Source organism: Anser brachyrhynchus (assembly GCF_964034855.1).
Source record: "Anser brachyrhynchus genome assembly, chromosome: 1".
Taxonomy (NCBI): Eukaryota; Metazoa; Chordata; class Aves; order Anseriformes; family Anatidae; genus Anser; species Anser brachyrhynchus.
The window spans coordinates 70,487,689-70,510,027 of NC_137694.1; the positions used below are offsets into that span (position 1 = coordinate 70,487,689).

At 39.1% G+C, this 22,339-nt stretch overlaps 1 protein-coding gene across 21 annotated transcripts in view; it reads right to left on the reverse strand.

Moving 5' to 3' along the window:
* CCDC91 (coiled-coil domain containing 91) overlaps nucleotides 1-22,339 on the reverse strand; it is a 335,915-nt gene that overhangs the window by 169,298 nt on the left and 144,278 nt on the right. For 15 of the 21 annotated variants that reach the window (XM_080572463.1, XM_080572471.1, XM_080572457.1 and 12 more), the window contains 3 exons: nucleotides 17,179-17,345; nucleotides 12,299-12,487; nucleotides 10,738-10,842 (listed from right to left, as the gene is read on the reverse strand). In XM_080572463.1, the coding sequence (XP_080428589.1) occupies nucleotides 10,738-10,842; nucleotides 12,299-12,487; nucleotides 17,179-17,345 (461 nt within the window). The remainder of the gene's footprint in view (nucleotides 1-10,737; nucleotides 10,843-12,298; nucleotides 12,488-17,178; nucleotides 17,346-22,339) is intronic. The other 6 variants (XM_080572460.1, XM_080572458.1, XM_080572461.1 and 3 more) reach the window with 2 other exon arrangements.

Consider the following 22,339-nt stretch of genomic DNA (forward strand, 5'->3'; position numbering starts at 1 on the left):
GACCAAAGGGCTGGAAAACAGCTTTGCAGAGAAAGAAACTTGTGGGACATGGTCGACACGCTGACCACAACTCAGCAATACATGGCTGTCAGCAAGAATGACCAATGGTATCCTGGGTTGCATTAGAAGTGTTGCCAGCAGGCTGAGGGAGATGGTACTTCCTCTCAGCTCAACACTGCCGAGGTCACATCTGGAGGACTATGCACAGTTCCAGGCACCCCAGTACAAGACATGACCATACTGGAATGAGCTCAGCAAAGAACTGCAAAGATGATTAAGGGATTGGAGCATCTTTCATACAATGAGAGGCTTAGAGAGCTTGGCAGTATTCAGCCTGGAGAAGAAGTCAAGGTGGATCTTAATGTGTATAAATACCTGATGGGAGGGAACGAAGAAGAAGGAGCCAGACTCTTCTCAATAGTGCCTTGTGACAAGCTATAAGCACTGGGCACAACCTGAAATACAGGAAATTCTGCTTGAACATAAGAAAATCTTTCTACTGTGAGAGTGGTCACCAGGTTGCCCATTGAGACTGTGGAGACTCCATCTGTGCAGATATTCAAAACACAACTGGACACTGTGCTGAGCAATCTGAGGTTCAACTAGATGACTCAAGAGGTCTCTTCAGGTGCAATGATTTGAATGAAATAAAGTCTTTTAGATGGATTATTTCTACTTTATCACAATTATTTTTAGAACAGTAGTTTTCAAACTGGTAATTAATATACAGGGGAAGCAAAGAGCTTCCTATAAAGTATGATAGCAAAAAATGTAACTAACTTAACTGTCAAATACCATCAAATGTTTTCTGTGAGCAACTAACTTTTAGACTGATATTTATTATTAAAGTAGCTTTCATATGTGCTTTACCACTAACATCAATCATAAGTAGCATCAGTCACACTGGATATTATTTACTCCTGGCCAAGATTCTGAATTATCTGCAAGTTTCCAGTTTCCATTAAGAAATACAAGACAGCATTAACATTTTTAAATTTAAGAGATTTGTGAAGTATGTCATGTAAATTAGACACTCAATTTCCATTTAAAATCCAAGGAAGATTATATTAAAATTGATGACATTTCTAGTGTCTATGTGTGGACAAACTGAAATCAGAGTTGTTAAACTGGTTCAGCACAGCAAATGTGCAAGCACAGAAGCATTTATGTTTAACCTACTTCAACAGTACAGAAACAGGAATGACAGCAAAACGGTAAGGTATTTTCCCTGTTTACATGGTGTAGGTATGTCAGTCATCCCTAAATCTTCAGAGTCAGCTCAAGAAAAGGAACTGTTTCATAACCTAACTTCCCAGTAACAGAAGAATGTATATCTTCAGATTTCAGCTGACCAGCTTAATTATGGCCAATCCATACTGAGAACGCATTTGAGTCTGTAGTTTTCCATCATCCTCTTCCTATCAGAACTCAAGTTAAGGTAGAATTAATTAAAATCTAACTGAAACTTTAGCATAAAACAGGCTATAGTTGAGGTCCGGTCCCGCCCCCCCCGCCCCCCCCAGCACTCTTATACACTGTCATGTTTCAGATGTTTCAGGAAAACAGTAACTTTTCCCTTTGAATTCAGATAGAGATGTTGGGGGCAGGGAGCACAAGTAATTTCTTCTCTTCAATTACCGTGTTTACAGATTGTTGTAAAGCATTTTATCAAGGTATACTCAGCTTGCAATCAGAAGCAAATCTGTCAGCTACTGCTTCATCAGGTTCTCTGGAAAGTAGATAACCTTTGCAGCATGAATAATCACAAAATGAATTTCAAAGGTGAACTTCAGTTTGGAGAAAAAAATGACTCATGCTGTACATCATTTCAGGTTCTTTAAAATGGCAACAGACAAATTCTTGGATGTTATCTTCTCTCACTTGATTTCCCCTCCAGCCCCCCCAAAGTGCTTCCCTCCAAAACAGAAAAACTGTTCTCTTTATCAGAACTTAAAAACGTGTCTAGTTGCATAGGGGTACACTACATTTACCAGAGAATTAATACACACGGAATACTTGCCTCCAAAGAAAGTTATATCTTCCAACACAGATTACAAAATTTATTAATCATATGACCAACTAGCATTAGTAAACATGACCATTTCACCCTGTTACTTCAGAATTGTTTCATCAAATTACTTTAGTAAATGAATGTTTGTTGCTTATGCACATTATAAGTACAGTTCTGGGGTGTTCCAGAATAGGAAGCTTTCTCTTTGGGATCATCTTTGTTTATCCCAAATACACAGACTTTGAAACCTTCCTGTTGTCAATGTGAACAGGACTATTTCTCAATAAAGATGTCCATTTCAAATCTAATGTGACATGTTTCAGCCACTGAGACTACTCACAATCTGGACAGGTGATGGACCACATATCACAGTTCTTGAGCTGGCTGAAAACAGACAGAATGCCTGCACCAACAAGAAAACTGGCTGAACAATTTAGAAAGCCCAATTTGTTCTTCTCTCAAATGCTGGAAGGACCCATGCTAGAAGCAGAATTCTACTCCCTAGTTGTCAGTACTGGATGAGAAAGGAAGACATGAAGGCGGAAAGAAGGACAGCTGACTTTATCCATTAGCAACGTCAGAAGCAAGCATAGAAATACAAGTAGGAACAAAAACAGACAAGAAGGAACAGGCAAAAAATCTAACGATGCAGGGTGGTTGGAAGGAGAAGGTGACTTAGGAAAGGAGCAGACCAGAAAGGTTACCCTTCAGTCATCTGTACCCTATGCACACCAGTCATTCTGAGGCCACATCAGAGACACATGCATCACAACTATAGGATGAGATCCCTTAGAAAAGGAACCATCCCTTGGACAAGATCACAGAATCACAGAATCGAAGGGGGTGGAAAGGACCTTGAAAGATCATTGGGTCCAACCCCCCTGCCAAAGCAGGCTCCTTAGAGCAGGCTGCCCAGGTAGGCGTCCAGATGGGCCTTGAATATCTCCAGGGAAGGAGACTCCACAACCTCCCTAAGCAGCCTGTTCCAGTGCTCTGTCACCCTCACCGTGAAGTTCTTTCGCATGCTGGTGCGGAACTTCCTGTGCTCCATCTTGTGGCCATTGCCCCTTGTCCTATCCCCACAAACCACTGAAAAGAGGTTGGCCAAATCCCTCTGTCTCCCACACCTAAGGTATTTATACACATTGATGAGATCCCCTCTCAGTCTTCTCTTCTCCAGGCTGAACAGACCCAGGTCTCGCGGCCTTTCCTCATAGGGAAGATGCTCCAGGCCCCATATCATCTTTGTGGCCCTCTGCTGGACTCTTTCCAGGAGATCCCTGTCTTTTTTGTACCGGGGAGCCCAGAACTGGACACAGTACTCCAGGTGGGGCCTGACTAGGGCAGAGTAGAGGGGGAGGATCACCTCCCTTGACCTGCTGGCCACACTCCTTTTAATGCACGCCAGGATCCCATTGGCCCTCTCGGCCACGAGGGCATACTGCTGGCTCATGGTCAACCTGTCGTCCACCAGGACCCCCAGGTCCTTCTCCTCAGAGCTCCTCTCCAGCAGGTTGTTCCCCAGCCTGTACTGATACATCCAGTTGTTCCTTCCCAGGTGCAGGACTCTACACTTGCTCTTATTAAACCTCATTTGGTTTGTTCCTACCCATCTCTCCAGCTGGTCCAGGTCTCGCTGAATGGTGGCACAACCTTCTGGCATGTCAGCCACTCCTCCCAGCTTCGTGTCATCGGCATACTTGCTGAGGGCAGGCACTATTCCCTCATCAAGGTCATCGATGAAGATGTTGAACAAAACTGGACCCAGCACCAACCCCTGGGGAACACCGCTAGTCACAGGTCTCCAGCCGGACTCTGTGTCCCCGATCACCACCCTCTCAGCTCAGCCAGTCAGCCAGTTCTCAACCCACCTTACTGTCCACTCCTCTACCCCACACTTTTTCAGCTTTGCTATCAGGATGTCATGGGAGACAGTATCAAAAGCCTTGCTAAAGTCAAGGTAGATGACATCCACTGATCTGCCCCCATCTACCCAGCTGGTGATGCCATCATAGAAGGCAACGAGGTTGGTCAAGCATGACTTGCCCTTGGTGAATCCATGCTGACTACTCCTCATAACATTCTTCTCTTCCAATTGCTTGGAGATGACATCCAGAACAAGCTGTTCCAACACCTTTCCAGGGACAGAGGTGAGACTGACTGGCCTGTAGTTTCCCAGATCCTCCTTCTTGCCCTTCTTGAAGACCGGAGTGACATTGGCTATCCTCCAGTCTTCAGCACCTCTCCTGTTCTCCAGGACCTTTCAAAGATGATAGAGAGCAGTTCGGCGATCGCCTCTGCCAACTCCCTTGGCACACGTGGATGCATCCCATCGGGGTCCATGGATTTGTGTGCGCTGAGCCCACTCAGGCGCTCCCCAACTACCCTTGGGTCAACCACGGGGCAGCCCTCCATTTCCCAGCCCCTTTCTCCTCCTGCCAGGGTCGAGGAGTCCCGGGGAGGAGTCCTTGAAGCAAAGACCGAAGCAAAGAAAGTATTCAGTATCTCCGCTTTCTCGGCGTCTCCCGTTACCAGGACACCCCCCTCATTCAGCAAGGGACCTACATTATCCCTAGTCTTCCTTTTACTGTTTACATACTTAAAAAACCCTTCTTATTATCTTTTATCTCTTTTGCAAGCCTCATCTCTAGGTGGGCTTTAGCCTTCCTCGTCACGTCCCTGCAGGCCCTGACAACACTTCTATACTCCTCCCAAGAGGACAGGCCCCTTTTCCACATTTCATAGACCTTCCTCTTCCTTTTGATCTTATCGATTAGCTCCTTGCTCATCCACGCAGGTTTCCTGCCCCCCTTCCCCGATTTCCTACTCTTAGGGATGCACCGATCCTGAGCTTGAAAGAAGTGCTGTTTAAATGTAGCCCAGCTCTCACAAGCACCCTTGCCTTCTACCAACCTAGCCCATGAGATACTCCCAAGCAGGTCCTGGAAGAGGTCAAAGTTGGCTCTTCGGAAGTCCAGGGTAGCAATCCTGCTTTTAGCCTTACTTCTTCCACCAAGTTCCATCTTGAACTCCACCATCTCATGGTCGCTGCATCCCAAGCTGCCCCCAACCTCCACATCCCTAACAAGCCCATCCCTGTTGGTAAGGACAAGGTCCAGAAGCACCCCCCGCCTCGTCAGCTCCTCCACCACCTGCATCAGAAAATTGTCTTCAATGCATTGAAGGAACTGTTTGGACTGCTCGTGCCTGGCCGAGTTGCTTACCCAACAGATGTCTGGATAATTGAAGTCCCCAATGAGAACCAGCGCCCGTGATCTTGAGGCTACTACCAGCTGTTTGTAGAAGGCCTCATTGACCATGTCCTCCTGATCTGGTGACCTGTAGTACACCCCCACAAGTGTCTCCCATACCAGCCCACCCCTTAATTCTCACCCACAGGCTCTCCACTTGTCCTTCACCCTCTCCCAGGTGGAGCTGGGTACACTCTAATTGCTCCCTCACATAAAGGGCAACCCCACCCCCTCGCTTCACATTAGGAGCAGTGAAGAGAAGTGTTATCTATGATTAATTTCCCACTCCTCAATCCCTATTAATACCTTGTATTCTCATTTAACTGCTGTCCTCCTCCCCTCTGCAGGACACCAATGAACATTCAGACTACAAGACACACAGAATGCTGTGGTCTTGCTTTACCCTTGTCAGCTACTGACATCCTAACTTATCTCTGAAAAACCTTCTGTCATCATTGCAAAACAATTCTGCCATTGTCAATTGTGAAAATGAAATTATTCTTTTGTTCTCGGAAACACTCCTCCAAGCGATACTTTCTAATACAGCTAACATAATATAACTTCATAGTTTTAATATTATTACGATAGAAAGTTTAGCATGTAACCACCAAGGCTAGTATTTACTTATTCAGTCTTTTATTTAATTAATAGATTACTATGATATCGCTTGCATCTAAACACAAAGATTTTAAGGGGGTTAAGGTAAGGCAAATCATTTTAAATACTAACAGAAAGAGGAAAAGCAGAAGTATCCATACACACAAAATTAGGCAGCATCACAATAAGCCACATTACTTAACATTCCTTTTTCAATATCTTACGAATACAAATTTTTACATGTATTGGGTGCGAGTTTTGAGATTTGTATAGATCAAAATCACTGTTTATAAAATTTTACTTAATCTAAAGGCATCAATCTATGATGAATCTGGCATGAACATAATATTTCTAAGGTACATATAAATGAAACATTTTAAGGTTTTGAAGCATCATCTCCAAAAGCAAGGAAAGAGACAATTAAGCATTTTATTCTACATGAGGGAGCATGCTATATGGGTCCAATATATAAGGAAAACAAAATTAATCAGAATAAAAACAAACTCGTCTTTCAGAATTATGAGGGAAGAAACTAGCCCAAAATCTCAAATTTATCATTTATTGTCTTTACTTAATTACACTTAAAGTCTTTTACTAATAATTTGAAGCTTTATAATTTAAATATTACATTTAGTGGGAACTTAATGGAAAGAGCCACCCAAACATAAAAAAGCTACAGAAATAAATAGATGAAACATCTAATAACAGCAATGATTACACTTTATATTACCATGCAATTTAATTCTAGCTATGAGTTAGTTCACGACCTTTGGATCATTATGTACTGATGTTACAGTTTTCTTCAGTATAATCTTCCTCTCTTACCTTTCTAAAACATCATTTAAGGAATCCATCTGAATTACTTCTTTAGACACAAGAACATCAAGTCAAAACAAAATCATAGTACTAAACTAATTAATTTTTAAATCATAACCTTCTGCAACAATAAGAATATTGTTAAATAAAATAAGCAAAAAGACACTTTTTTTTTTTAATTAAAAATTGCAAATATGTTTCCTAAACAAAAAGGGAAAAAAGAAACAAAGGATTCCACACAAAAACATCTTCACTACTTTCAGAAGAACTACGGATTTGTTAAGTTAGAAGAATAGATGTCAGTAGCCAAAAGAAAAAGTGTCTGTTTCAAAAAGAAAATCACACCACATCAACTACGTTGTGCTGTGAAAAAAAAAAAAAAAAGCCTGCTTAACTTCCAGAAAGGGTTGATGATGGGAAAAAATGTATATAACTACAACGCAACTAAAATTTTCCAACAGCAATGCAGTATTACTTCAAATAAAACCATGTGGTAAATCAGAGAAATAGCAGGGAAAAAATATGATCCAGTTCTCAGTGAATCATCAACAACTGCTGTCTGCAGATAGACCAAACATTGTAAGTCTTATCAACTAAACAATCTATCCAAAGAATCAAGGTCCCACTCAGAACGCTAGAACCCAGGCACTATTTTCTCTTCTCAAACTGAATGTTCCCCTTCTGATCTGCAAATTAGAGAATGTCATCTACTAACACAAGCATTTACTTTAACATTTTTCTCCCACTATATTATAAATTTCTTTTGTAGTTTTAAAATGTAGCATTTATTCATTTCTGCAACATATTGCAATGAGTCTGCCACAAAATTTTAGATTTGCAGGATTAGAGTGGCTTAATTTGGCATTATGGTCAAAAAACATATTGCCTCCTATCACTGAATGTCTTGAAAATATGCAGCACCTCCTATTTAGTGAGGAGCAGAGGTGATAAAAAAATAAAATGAATATACTTATGACCATGTGATCAAAAACGAAAAAAAGTCAGACATACATTTGTGCCTGTTTTGTTCCTGTCTATATAAGTAAGAAATTACAAGGAGTGTGGGAATCATAATTCTAATTTTACCAACTTGTATGAGTTCAATATCTCAAAGAGACCATTACATTAAATATTAAAATGAGTCTATAATACTAGTTAATACCAATTTGCTTATTCTATTTATGAACCCACAACCGCCCCTTTACTGTCTCTGGTTGTTGTAGTAACATACGGAAACAACATTAAAATGGAAAAATATTACGTGCTCTGTTCAATCTTGATTTTTTTAATATTGACTTTATTTAGATGAAACAGAACTTATTACTTGTCTTTCACACGCAAAAATGCGGAAACACTCCATTATCATCATCAACTGGTGAAGCACTAGCACTATACCAAGGACTCTGAATGCCGGTCCCCATGATTAGGAGCAGCAATTATCATTCCCCTTCAATTCTTCCATTTTCAGCATTGCCAGAGCAACTGTAAGGTTTTTTTCAGAGTTATGATGAAGAATTTTATGACTATTGCAAAGCACAATTCACTTTATTAGCATGCTAACCCAACTCAGAGAAAACATATGTATATGCTTTATGCTCTTTATCTCATCTTTCAAAATGTTTGTATTAATATCATCAAAAAGCCTAAAAGCATATTTTATTTAGACAATTTTGTGACAAAATAAAAAAGCATTATCTGGATCAGCAGGGAATACTTAAGCTGGGACTAACAATGTGAAATATCTCTTATCAATCCAAGTCATTCCAGGCCAGACCTCAGAATCCATAAAGCTTATAAAATAAGAATAACTGACTTAATTGACAAAGTCAGATTAATAAAATCTTCTCAGAACTTAAAACAATAAACTCACAAAAGAGGAAAGTTTAATCTAAATATTACCTGGTTGTCCTGGTTTCAGTTAGGACAGAGTTAATTTTCCTCCTAGCAGCTGGTAGGGTGCTATGTTTTGGATTAGGATGAGAAGAGGGCTGATAACATGCTGATGTTTTAATTGTTGCAGAGCAGTGCTTACACCAAGCCAAGGACTTTTCGGCTTCTCACTCTGTCCTGCCAGCGAGCAGGCTAGGGGTGCAGCAGGAGCTGGGAGGGGACAGACCCAGGACAGCTGACCCAAACTGGCCAAAGGGGTATTCCATACCATCTGACGTCATGCTAAACAATATATAGGGGTGGCTGGCCGGGGTGGGGGGGCCGGCTGCTCGGGGATAGGCTGGGCATCGGTCAGCGGGTGGTGAGCAATTGCATTGTGCATCACTTGTTTCGTACACATTATTATTATTAATACTATTATCATTATTATTATTATTATTTTCCTGCCTTAATAAACTGTCTTTATCTCAGCTCACAGGCTTCACTTTCCCATTTCTCTCCCCCATCCCAGAGAGGGAGGGGGGAGGGTGAGCGAATGGCTGTGTGGTGTTTAGCTGCCGGCCGGGTTAAACCACAACACTGGTTTAAAGATCTCACTGACTTTTTGGCTGTGTTACCTCCAAATCAGCTTTTGAGAATAGATTTACTAATTAACTGACTTCCGGCACTTGTGATTAACAGTCAATTATTGAATATAAAGTACCATGAAATAATGCATGTTCACTTATAGTACATATTAGACCCATCTTATACGACAATTGTCACAGCCAAACATTAGAACAAAAACTTCATATAAAAGGAATGAAGTCAATGCACATCTATACTATAGGGCATCAGAATTATTTACGTTAAAAGTCTTATCCTGAAAGTTTCCAAAACTATACCAGAGTCAAAAGTCTGCTTTTAAGCTTTTCAAGTAAGAGCTAATAGTCAGCTGTTTCTACTTGAAAAAGAAATGCCAGTGAGATGGACATCTGTATTCTGTATCTGCCAAGTTTACTCAGTGTGTGGCCACAGGTGTTGGCCCTGGTATTGTAGAAGCTAAGGGAGAAAGGCAAAAGTAATTGGCATTAAAAGCTGTATTAAAAGAAGGCACACAATATTGATTTCATGAAAATAATTTTAACTCTTAGCTCTTAGAAGCATGACATTTTTTCTCTGATTTGATTTTGACTATATCCAGAAAACAAGAGGAAACGCATGATATTTTCTACAAAGTTAAAGGTTATGACCCTTTCGTCTAGCATTCTTGAAAACTGTAGAGTCTAACAAAGAGGTATAAGTGACAGGTGGACATTTGCAAACCTAAGGGGGGTGTTTAAGGAAAGGTTGGACAGTGGATGATATTGGTGGTAGGGGGGTTGGTTGGAACAGATGATCTTGGAGGTCTCTTCCAACCTTAATGATTCTATGATTCTAAGTAACATTTCCACTACTTAAATATTTCTGCATGAAGAGTACTGTTAAAATACTTTAAAGTAATTAAAAAAAAATTAAAAAAATAAGATCCACTAATTAAAATGTCAAGAGTTTATGATTTCCTTTAGCCAATCTGATACTCCATAAATCAGAAGGTTTTTAGGCAACATGTTTTATAACATAGCTAGCAAACATTTGAGTAGGATGTTACACACATACACACAAAAAAAAATAGGTTACCGTAAATTCTAGGAAATAAAACGGAAAAATTTTGTATATGTGAGACATCAAGCGTGTATTTAATGATCTCGATGTTTGTGATGGAAGCAATTTTAATTCCATTTTCTAGCATCTAATTATATTTTCCAGTTTTGTTGTTATGTAACACAAACTACTCCACTAATATTGAAGTCAGCTAATATTTTCCAAGTAAGGGGCCATAACTACTCTAGAGCATAAGACAGTGTTAAATATGCATCTATTTGGCAAATTGGTGGTTTTATTTTAATGTGTTCTATGAAATTGATCATACTACAGTTATGCGATTTGAGAGACAGTGATGCAGACTATTAAATCTATATTCCTGCTAATGTCAAAATCAGGCTGATTTGAAGACCCTTAAAATTCTTCAAATTCAAAAAGCTCTGGAGCAGGCCTGAAGATACTTACCAGAGGAATTGTTGAACAGAAACATACTTCACACAAAATATCCCTGAACACAGCAAGATACTACAAGAAATGAAATGAAATTACCTGGATCATCTTGTAATGATCTTGATATTTAAGTAGCTTTTCTTTTTTTTCCTTCAAGAAATTCATTTCTAGAATACTATTTTTTTCCAGTAAATATTCTAATTCCTACAAAGGTTAGAAAATAAAATATGGAAAATTACGAACATTTTTGAATTGTGAAAATACAGATTCAGGTCATCATTCCAACTAGTTTCATTTCTGAAGATACGCCATTTCCTATCATAACTTCATAACAAAAACTGCAATTTTGAGAAGCATAAGGTATTTGAAGTCAAATATTTTCATATTTTTAATGGCTGCCGGCTTTATGCATTTGAAAAGCCTATTAAACACACTTTTAGAAAATATTTTCTCTCCAAAGGCAGAAATCCTGTTCCATACAGCCCTAATGATCTCTACCTACAGCTCCAGAATTACTAGAATTTTAACATCCTGTGCTAGTATCCCCCCTGCAAGAGCCAAGAGAGAGGAAGGAGAATGACCCTACTGACTAAACTCCAAAATTATTTGCTGTAGAAAGGGCTAAAGAGTTTTACATGCAGATGTTGCTCCTACCAAACCAATTCCTACAGGCAAGCTGCTAGCACCTTTTCAGTTGCTCAAAAGCAACTATTTTTGGAGCCCTGCAAGAAGCCATTTCAGAAACCTGCCAGATCACTGTACAGCTATTCAAACAAAAAGCAAAACGGAAAGGGTCAGAAGGAGGACAAAAGGAGCAGGTATGTTTAGTTCAGTCCTGCTTTTGGATGAAATAAGAACAGTTCTTGATATTCAAAGTCTGATTCAACTGTAGGGACAGAAACAGATTTTTCAACTCTTCTTCATTTACAGCCCAGCTCTCAGTATCTATTCTTAAAGTCTATGCTTATAGACTTATACCTTACCAACCTTCTTCCATACTTAACTCCTAGAAATATCAATCCACTCCAGGCCTTCCCATTCTTGGCTCATCCCCATACTCATTTTCATTTCCAACAATCCATTTCCTTCATCCCTAGCACATCTTGATAGCTATCAATGAACAGCATTAAGAATACAAGAAATTAAACCTTCTTACTTTCCAGCGTCTCATTGACCTCTGACTAGCTTAGATGCATAACTACACGCGTAGTCCTACTTGGTGTAGGACTATACCATATTCGTTGTGGAAGCAATATGAAGAATTTAGTTACCAGCACTCCTGGAGGAGGGAGGGGAGGAAGTATTACATATTATGTTCATATAGATAGCCAAAGGCTATCAACTTTCAACTTCAGTGACCGCATGCTCACTCCCAAAACACGGGCGAGCCACTATAAATACTAACTACATAGCTTTATGCTGAGATATCTTATCTTTCTCTATATCTTAAAAGAAAAAATGGGGGGGGAATCATTTTTTTCCTAAAACTTAAGGCTCACTGCAAAAGATCTGACATGAAGAAAAAGTATTTTTGCTGAATTTGGATAATTTCTTTTAAATTTGCCTAATTTCTCCCAAAACAAATCTATAAATCTGACAGCTCAAACTATACTTAAATTCCATATAAATGTCAAATATTTATATGAAAAAACAGTCATACCTTTTTTGTTTTTATTTTTTCTTCTTCAGCAGTGCAAAGCTTGGTTTCTAGGTTTGCTACAGTTTGTTGAAGACAGCTCTTCAATTCATTTTTTCTCCTTGTCTCATCATCGTCTGTACCAATGGCTGATGTGACTAAGGATAAGTCTTCATTTAAATTCAAAGAGGCAACTTGAATACCTACTTGATTCTAAAGGAGATGGTAAAAGGGAATTTAACATTCAAGTCAAATTTTATTTCCAAATGAAATTGTAGATTTAAAAACTATAAACACTAAGGTTATTTATTTGTAACCACAATTCGCTGAAGTTAGCCATGAACACGTGTTCTATGTGCTGGCCAAGAAGAAAGGTCCAACAACAGAACAGTAGCTAGTAATTCTACCAGCATTCGGATCAATCCTTCCAATTTTCTCCACAGCTTTTCAAGAAATAATTTGGAGAAGGCTTAAGAAGGAGGATATTAGATATCTCAGATCTGAATGAGGTCAAAATACTAAAGAGAGGTGAGAAAGGGACAAAAATGAAACAAATCACTGGTCTCAAAGACTCAGACTTACAGCGAAATAAACTCTCCTTGGATTAGTCACGCTTACATTTTTGCCCAATGCAGACTACAAACAGCAGCCATGGTAAGGGAAGTGATTAAAAAGGATTCCAATTAAAAAACAGATTCATAAAACAGATTTATTTTTTTCTGAAATGAATATACTGGGGCTTGACTAAGAGAATAAGAGTAATCAGGACATGTCTACAACAGTTAATACTATTTCAGTAAATTGTACAAGTACAGAAATTGAAACAGGCTTCTTGAATATACAACGGAAAACAGATGGAACATAAACAAGACTGTATTTTAAGCAAAGTACAAAAATAAATCAGGTGAAATTTAAAGTATTTTGTATTATGATTAACAGAAATTCAAGTTGCCCCCCCCCCAAATTAAATAAACATTACTTGTTTATATAGCAACAAAGAAACTTCAAAGAAAAGAGATGGTAAATTAACTTCAACTGCCATTTTTATTCTAGCTTTTTGAAAGCCAACAGCACTTGAGATTCGGGGAGGGATGGTAAAATAAAACATCTCAGTATGTTTTTTTAAGACACAATTGACTGATATGACTTAATTCATTCCCCTAACACCTTTTATTCAAAACAGACCTTCAAATAATTGACTTTTTGGTTACTGAATAAGCATATCTAGATTCAAAAGAAAACAAACAAAATTACAGGGCTCAGTACTGGGGCCAGTTCTCTTTAATATCTTTATTGATGATCTGGATGAGGGGATCGAGTGCACCCTCAGTAAGTTTGCAGACGACACCAAGTTAGGTGGATGTGTCGATCTGCTCGAGGGTAGGAAGGCTCTGCAGAAGGATAGGAGGATAGGATCTGGATGGACCAATGGGCTGAGGCCAACCGTACGAAGTTCAACAAGGCCAAGTGCCGGGTCCTGCACCTGGGGCACAACAACCCCAAGCAGCACTACAGGCTCGGAGATGAGTGGTTAGAAAGCTGCCTGGCAGAGAAGGACCTGGGAGTACTGGTTGATAGTCTACTGAATATGAGCCAGCAGTGTGCCCAGGTAGGCAAGAAGGCCAACAGCATCCTGGCTTGTAAAAGAAGCAGTGTGGCCAGCAGGTCTAGGGAGGTGATTGTCCCCCTGTACTCGGCTCTGGTGAGGCCGCACCTCAAGTACTGTGTTCAGTTTTGGGCCCCTCGCTACAAGAAGGACATGGAGGTGCTCGAGAGAGTCCAGAAAAGGGCAATGAAGCTGGTGAGCGGTCTGGAGAACACATCTTACGAGGAGCAGCTGAGGGAGCTGGGATTGTTCAGCCTGGAGAAGACGAGGCTCAGGGGAGACCTTATTGCACTCTATAGGTACCTTAAAGGAGGCTGTAGCAAGGTGGAGATTAGTCTATTCTCCCACGTGCTCAGTGACAGGACGAGGGGGAATGGGCTATGGTTGTGCCAGGGGAGGTTTAGGTTGGATATTAGGAAGAACTTCTTTACTGAAAGGGTTGTTAGGCATTGGAATGGGCTGCCCAGGGAAGTGGTTGAGTCACCATCCCTGGAGGTCTTTAAAAGACGTTTAGATTTAGAGCTTAGTGATGTGGTTTAGTGGAAGACTTGTTAGTGTTAGGTCAGAGGTTGGACTAGGTGATCTTGGAGGTCTCTTCCAACCTAGATGATTCTGTGATTCTGTGAACAGAGATCTTGACTGTACATAGATGCACAAGATCCAGTAGATAAAGCAGACAAAGAAAACTGCAGTTTGTGCTCTCAATTTCACTTCTATCAGAAACAAAGAGAAGCTCAGTGTGCTAATCCTACTTCTGAGTAATACATCAGTCTTAAGACTGGCGCTTGCAAAAATGGTGACATTGGACCTTGCAAAGGTGAAGTTTAATATAAAATTTCAAGAGGTGTTGAAGACAGAGTTATAGAAAAATACAGTTCTCTTAACATCCTCCAACAGGCAAAAGAATACTTTATTATAGTTTTATGCCCACCACCCTCCTTTAGTCTTATTCAGACGGGCAAAGTCTGACCTCCATTTCAAGATAATGTTAAGAGACTTATCAACTTTTCTTCTCTCCTTAGAAATGCTTCATAATGTTGTATTCTTTAGTTTGTATTATTTCCTACATTAAAAAGACAGCAAATTGTTTTTTGGAAGCATGGGTCTGTCCAGAACAAATAAAAACTAAAAAAAGCCTGAAAACAGAATTTCAGAATGATTATTCAGAAGTAGCAAAGCATATTATATATTTTCATTCACACTACCCTATCAGATATTTCTTAGCTTAAAAAAATGCACCTAAGCCTTAGTATGCTGGAATATCTAAAGTGCTCTTTCCAGAGAATAGAGGTAAAAGCTAAAGATTTTGGCCTAGATCAGACAGAAAGGATACAGATCATTCATATTTCACTGTTAGCTGAAACCAAAAGTTGGATCTGTTGTGGCTGAAAAAAAGCATATTTTCATCATCCTGCTTGCAATAGTAATTGGCTGATCAAAACACTGCCAGGGAGGTAGATGAAGAGCTTAAGGCAGAAAATTACCCTATCTGGCATCAGGAAAAAAAAAAAAAAAAAAAAGAAAGCTGCATCAATTCTCAGCAGAATTTCAGCTACAAATGGAGATCAAGATGACAATTAAGACTTTTTCTTTTTTTTTTTTAGTTTTGTGATCTGCCACAATCTTTAAACTCATGCAGGAAAAAAACAGAACTGAAAAAAATAACACTATATACAATATTTCTCAAAACCATGGTGGCAGATTCTCCTGGAAATTATACTACGGCACTTGGAAAACAAAGAAGTGATTAGTGACAGCCAACAAAGCTTCACTACGGGCAAATTATGCCTGACAAATCTGGTGGCCTTCTACAGTGGGGTTACAGCACAGGTCAAAAAGGGAAGAGCAACTGACATCATCTACCTGGACCTGTGCAAAGTATTTGACACTGTCCTGCACAACATCCTTGCTTCTAAATTAGAGGGACATGGACTTGACAGATGGACCACTCAGTGAATAAGAAATTGGCTGGCTGGTCACATTCAAAGAGTTACAGTCAACAGCTCAACATCCAGGTGGAGACCAGTAATGAGTGGTGATCCTCAGTGTTCTGTATTGTAGCTGTGATTATTTAATGTCTTTGTCAGTGACATGGACAGTGGGATTAAGTGCACCCTCAGGAATTTTGCAGATGACACCAGGCTGAGCAGTGCAGTTAACACACTGTAGGGAAGGGATGCCATCCATGGGGACCTTGGCAGGCTTGAGAGGTGGGTCCATGCAAACCTCATGAAGTTCAACAAGGCCAAGTGCAAGGTCCTGCACCTGAAGACCAACCATATCCTAGGCTGCATGAAAAGAAGAAGCGTGGCCATCAGGTCAAGGGAGGTGATTGTCCTTCTCTACTCTGCTCTTATGAGACCCCACCTAAGTATTGCGTTCAGCTCTGGGTCCCCAAAGATAAGAAGGACATGGACATATTGAAGCAAGTCCAGAGGAGAGCCACAAAGATGATCAGAGGGTTGGAGTACCTCTGCTAATGAAGACAGGCTGAGAGAGCTGGAGTTGTTCAACTTGGAGAAGAGAAGGCTCCCAAGAGGCCTTATAGCAGCCATCCAGTACCTAAAGAGGGCCTAGAAGAAAGATGAGGAGAGGCTCTTTATCAGTGAGCGTAGCAATAGGACAAGGGGTAATTGTTTTAGACTAAAAGAGGGTAGATTTAGATTAGATATTCAGAAGAAATTATTTGCTATGAGTGTAGTGAGGCACTGGAACAGGTTGCTCAGAGAAGCTGTCAACGTCCCACTCCTGAAAGGGTTCAAGGCCTGGATGGGTGGGGCTTTGGACAACCTGATCTAGTGGAAAGCATCCCAGTATTCTGATTCTCTGAATATAAAAGAATAAAAATAAAATTAATTCCAATTAAGGAAAAAAAAAAAGTGATAATTCTCTAATACTAAAACCACTTGAAAAAAACATAAAATTATGACAATTCTGTAATCTTTACAGGTTTAGCAGCAATAAAATAACCTTTCTTCTATTGTTTCCGACATTCATCCCTGACACTATCAGCATGTCTTTAACATTTTAATAGCTCTTAAACACACTTCTCTCTTGCAGTCCACACCAAAGTAGTACAGTGTCTCCCAGTCAGAGGATTTAAACACCATTTGCTTACACTCCACACTCCTAAAGAAACGAAAATTATTTTACTTCAGAGTCTAACTCACAGAAATCATCCAAAGGACAGCTTTTGTTCTTAAAACATAATTAATCTAATTTTGCACAAAAAAAAGATACAATGCCAAGATATTTAATACATAAAGTTTCCATATTGAAACAAAAATTGCTGCTTTACCTGTTCTTTAAGTACAGCTGGGTTTATAACGTTGGCTGTTTGAATAGCTGTTGCCACATTATCATTTGATAAAGTGAATGAGTCAGGAGGAACCAGGCAGGATGAAGGCACAGTGTGCTCCAGAAGAACATCAGGAGAAACATTCCGAGATATATGGACTTCAGATACTAAAGCAAGAAATAAAAACAAAAAACAAACATGAAGACGCATTCAAAAATTAACTCTGTTTCTGAAATTTAAACCTAGCAAAACACATCACAGTAGCAACAAGTAAAATAAAGCTTAAATGTAATTAATACTGGAGTGTAAGTTCTTTCATAGAAATTTCCAGTTATGCCATAAAAAAACTGTACAGAGGATCATTATCAACCCATCACTACAGAAACTGGAGCATTTTTATGACAGACTCAGATACAAACTAAGAAAAAGGAGAAGAGAAAGCTTTGCATACATTTTTAATGTAATAACAAAATCCCACAATCTTTTATATGGCCAGCTACAGGTATGCCTTTATAGAAGAGGAAAAAATGTTTACATTAAGAATCTGAAAAAGGTTAAAATGTTACTTAACAAAACTTCCTAATACAGCTAGTGACTCATCAGGCTATACAGAGATGAAATTGACAACACTGCATTTGTCCAGTTCTTCACATCAAATATTTGTTTCAGCCTGAGCAGCCATGTCTGTTAAATATTTTATGAAACAAAAGAACTATTAAGTCTGACATTTTCTCTGAAATCACGTAGTGACAACAAGTTGATAATGCAAACCTGAAATTTCTGACAAGAGACTTTTCTGCTATAGATAAGTACTTCTGTGCAAACAAAATGTATATGCAGTTGCTTTAGAAGAAGCCACTCATTATCATTAATACATCTGGTGAACTGTAGATTCCACTACCGCTGAGCAAGGCCCCTCAGTATCACTGTTTAATGAAGTACACATACACAAAGCAAACAAGCATATACATACATTCAACTAGTGGCATTCAAAATGACAATCTATTCCTTGAAACCAGATATGCTGTGTCCCATCTCCTTTACCTCCCCAGCTGTGGGATTCAGGTAAAGATAGAGGAACATGCAAACCTTTATCTACCAAAAAGAAGAAAGAAAACAGACCACCAGACAGAAAAATATCAGGATCCTAATTGCAGCAACAGTGGGTTGGAGAGGAGAAAAACATAAAATAGAAACTGAATAAAAAGCCTAGAGAGGAATAATTCAGCAAAAAGAAAAGGATCCAGTTTAGGTAACCAGGACAAAACAAAACAGGACTGGGACAGAACAACATCTTTAACTCTTCTTCAGAATCTTAAATGTGACTTTTTAGGCTTCCTTTATGTACCTCAAGGTACCTGTGAAATCCACTGAAGTATTCTATTCATCTTTTCCCTCCCCTTCCAAAAGTGAATGCCTGTTGACAAAGAAAATGCAGCTTCCTAAAGCAATTACCTACTCTGTTAGTTCAAGTGACAGAGGAGATAACAGAAGACTACCTTTTTAGCTCCTAAAAAAATGTTTAAAAAAAAAATCAACAGGGTCTCGGTTTTACGTTATCACTTAATAACCTGAACTCCAGTTTGAAATCTGTTTCTAACAGATGGAACATCAACTAAAGCAATGCACCAGATAATTCTGACTGAGCAGACGAGCTGCTTACGAAAAGTATTAACTCAAAAAGGAAAACCTAACATAACTCTGATCCTCATTTATCCTTTGGTCATGATCATTATGGTGTAGACATTGCTCACACAGATAATTTATCACAGAAGTTAAAAAAAAAAAAAAAGAAACTGTTATGAACAAGAAATGGGGACTCAGAGATTAATGCTTAATGTACTCAAATATTTTGGGTTTCCAATACTAGACATAACACTTATTTTTTCAGATAATATGATTTTAACAATAATATAACAATATATATTATATATATTATATTATATATATATTATATTGTTATAAAATAATACGATTTTTAATCAAACTGAGTTTTCAGTGATTTCAGTCACAATAATGATTGCTCAGCATTTTGAGGGGGAAGAAAAACTCCTAACTTGTCAAAAGAAAGACTGAGAAGTGAGAAGCAACAATGAGTGACCACCTCTGGTTTAAACTCGTTCAACTAAAGACATGACCTTGCAGAAGACAAGAAATTAAGGCAAGTCTCCAAAGTATCACTCAGCCTTTCTTTCCTTTTTTTTTTTTTTAAATAAATAAATAAATAAAAAGCAATATTAAGAACTTACATGTTAAACTAGAATTACATTTGCTGTCTAATTCAAGCTCTCTTAATTCATTCTACTTGCATATACACTTGATGGAATTGTATTAGTATTTTAGCTCAGCTCAAAATGTGCTTTTGGAGATGACCTTTCCCTCTTTCCTGCTCACCATACCACTGTTATCATAATGGAACAGTTTCAGAACCCCCGAAACAAAGACTTCCCTCTGATAAAACTGCTAGACTGCATTCCAGTAGCTAATGGACCTTCAAGTGCACAGGACCAAGCTGCAATTAGTCTGCAGTAAAAGTCCTGAAGCTCATTAGTATGGATATGAACTCAAAGCCACTTTACAGATCCTGTCATCATCAATTTCTACACCACCTGCTATGATAGACAGCCACTCTGATATTAACAAAAAATTTATCCTTCCACAGTATTGTGCCCTGATTCTAGACACATCCTTTAGCTTCAAGTAAGCTATGCAGTAGTTCTGCAGTCCTGATGAATTTCCGAAGAATATATATGTTGTTCATTGATTAAAGCTACAGTATTATAAAGGAAAGGAGCACATATTCAGTTACAGGTATGTCAAAAGTCATATACCCAAGAAGGCTGATATAAGATGCAGATATAAATGGCTGCCAGAGCTGAACTGATAATTTGTGGACCTTTGACTTCACATTAAAAATATTCTACAATACGTTTGTATGTAAGAACTGACAAAGTCATGCAGTTTATTAATAGAAGCACAGATCAGTAACAGTCTGCAATCCTTGCCCGCACAAGAAAAATTATTTATCTTCAGTGATGAAGTTTAAGGTTGCTTCTCTACATGTACCAGTTTACAGCAGTAGATCAAAATATAAAGAAAAAAATCTTAAAATCTTTCAAGATGCTATCTTACAGTTTGTTGCAAAAAGCTCTTCTCCAAATTTTATTCTGCCAAAGGGAATCTGTTCTAGAAAATAAGTAGATACACTATTCCAATATCTGAAGTCTAAGGACATAGGGAAATATTAATTTCCTAAATTCTTATGTAAACTTTATAACAGCCACCAAATTCTTTAGCCATTTAGTTGAGCATTAAAAGAAAGTCTTTCAGTATTCAAATGACTACAAAACGTACAGAAACTGAGAAATCATTCCCAACATATTTTAAAAAATATGAAAAAGTATACATAGGCCTTGTCAGAAGCCTAATTCTAAAACAAATTGCAAAGGAATGCTGATAGAGATATAGCTTGTATGAAATAATATTGTCAGAGATCCTGTTAAGGTATAATTTAAAAAAAATACTCACGTATCGAACCTAATATTATACTTTTCTTACACTAAAGGTCTCCTGGATTGCTTGTGCCCTGCTGTATTGTCCTTCCAGCAGATCCTGGGATGCTTAACACTCCCCATGAGGACCAGGGCCTGTAAATGTGAGGCTTCTTCGAGATATCTGAAGAAGGCCTCATCTAGAGCAGGCAGATGCAGCCATGTCAGCTATGTTGGCCTGCCCACTAATCCTGACCCTGACAGTTCTTGACTGATCACCTCCCTCAAAACAGAGCTCTGTGCCTTCCAGCTGCTCTCTTACATCAAGGGCAACTCCTTCTCCTGGCCTTTGCTTCTTAAGAGGCATACGTGTATCCATTGCAGCATTTCAGTCATGTGGCATATCCTCATCATGTTTTTATGATCCCAATGCACAGACTTCTAATTCCCCGTTTGTTCCCCATGCAGTGTGTTTTGATGTACAGGTCACTTCAGAGAGGTGTCCAGTTGTGCTTGTTTCCCAGAAACATGAGATCTTTCCCCATAATGCTGTCCCATGTCTTATGTTGTCTTATGTTCTTATTTGTGAGTACACTTGGGGTGATCCTCTTTCAGCCTTGTTTTGTTGAGTACAGTTTCTCTTCTATTCCCGTCAAGCCAGAACCTTTGCTTGCCAAATCTATCCACCATTTTCTCTCTTGGTCACTCAGTCAGTCTCTCCCTCCTTATTTCCTAGTTTAAAGTTTTTTTTTGTTTAAAAAAAAAAAAAAGGTGGCAGTATGTTGAGAGATGCACTTTGCATTACTTGGGTAGATTCTGTCTCTTCCAAGACATCATCAATCCTCAGAAATGGCCCCATAGTCATAGAAAGCAAAACTATGTTGGCCAGCACTGGCTGCACAACCAGTTGTTAACCTACAGTCATTGACTGTAAACAGAATGGAAGTGACAGAGTCCTTTCTATAATTCCCTCTGTTATAAAGTTAATCTTAAGCAATTCTTAATTGCTGTTGTTACAAAAGAAACATTGTCATCACTGATGTGTAACTGAAACAAACGGCAACAGAATGAACTGTTTCTGTGTATGAATACGTATTCAAATTAAAAATACTGAATAAAGATAAATTACCCAATCTGAAGCAATAATTTTCTGACCAACTTGGAATGGCTTATTTTTAAACCAATACCACTTTCAGATAAATGATTTAAAACTGTCTTGGTACCCACTGTGTGCTGGGAAAACCCTATTGTCCTGGTTCCAGTTGGGACAGAGTTAATTTTCCTCCTAGTAGCTGGTAGGGTGCTATGTTTTGGATTAGGATGAGAAGAGCGCTGATAACATGCTGATGTTTTAATTGTTGCAGAGCAGTGTTTACACCAGGCCAAGGACTTTTCGGCTTCTCGCTCTGTCCTGCCAGCGAGCAGGCTGGGGGTGCAGCAGGAGCTGGGAGGGGACAGACCCAGGACAGCTGACCCAAACTGGCCAAAGGGGTATTCCATACCATCTGACGTCATGCTAAACAATATATAGGGGTGGCTGGCCGGGGTGGGGGGGCCGGCTGCTCGGGGATAGGCTGGGCATCGGTCAGCGGGTGGTGAGCAATTGCATTGTGCATCACTTGTTTCGTACACATTATTATTATTAATACTATTATCATTATTATTATTAT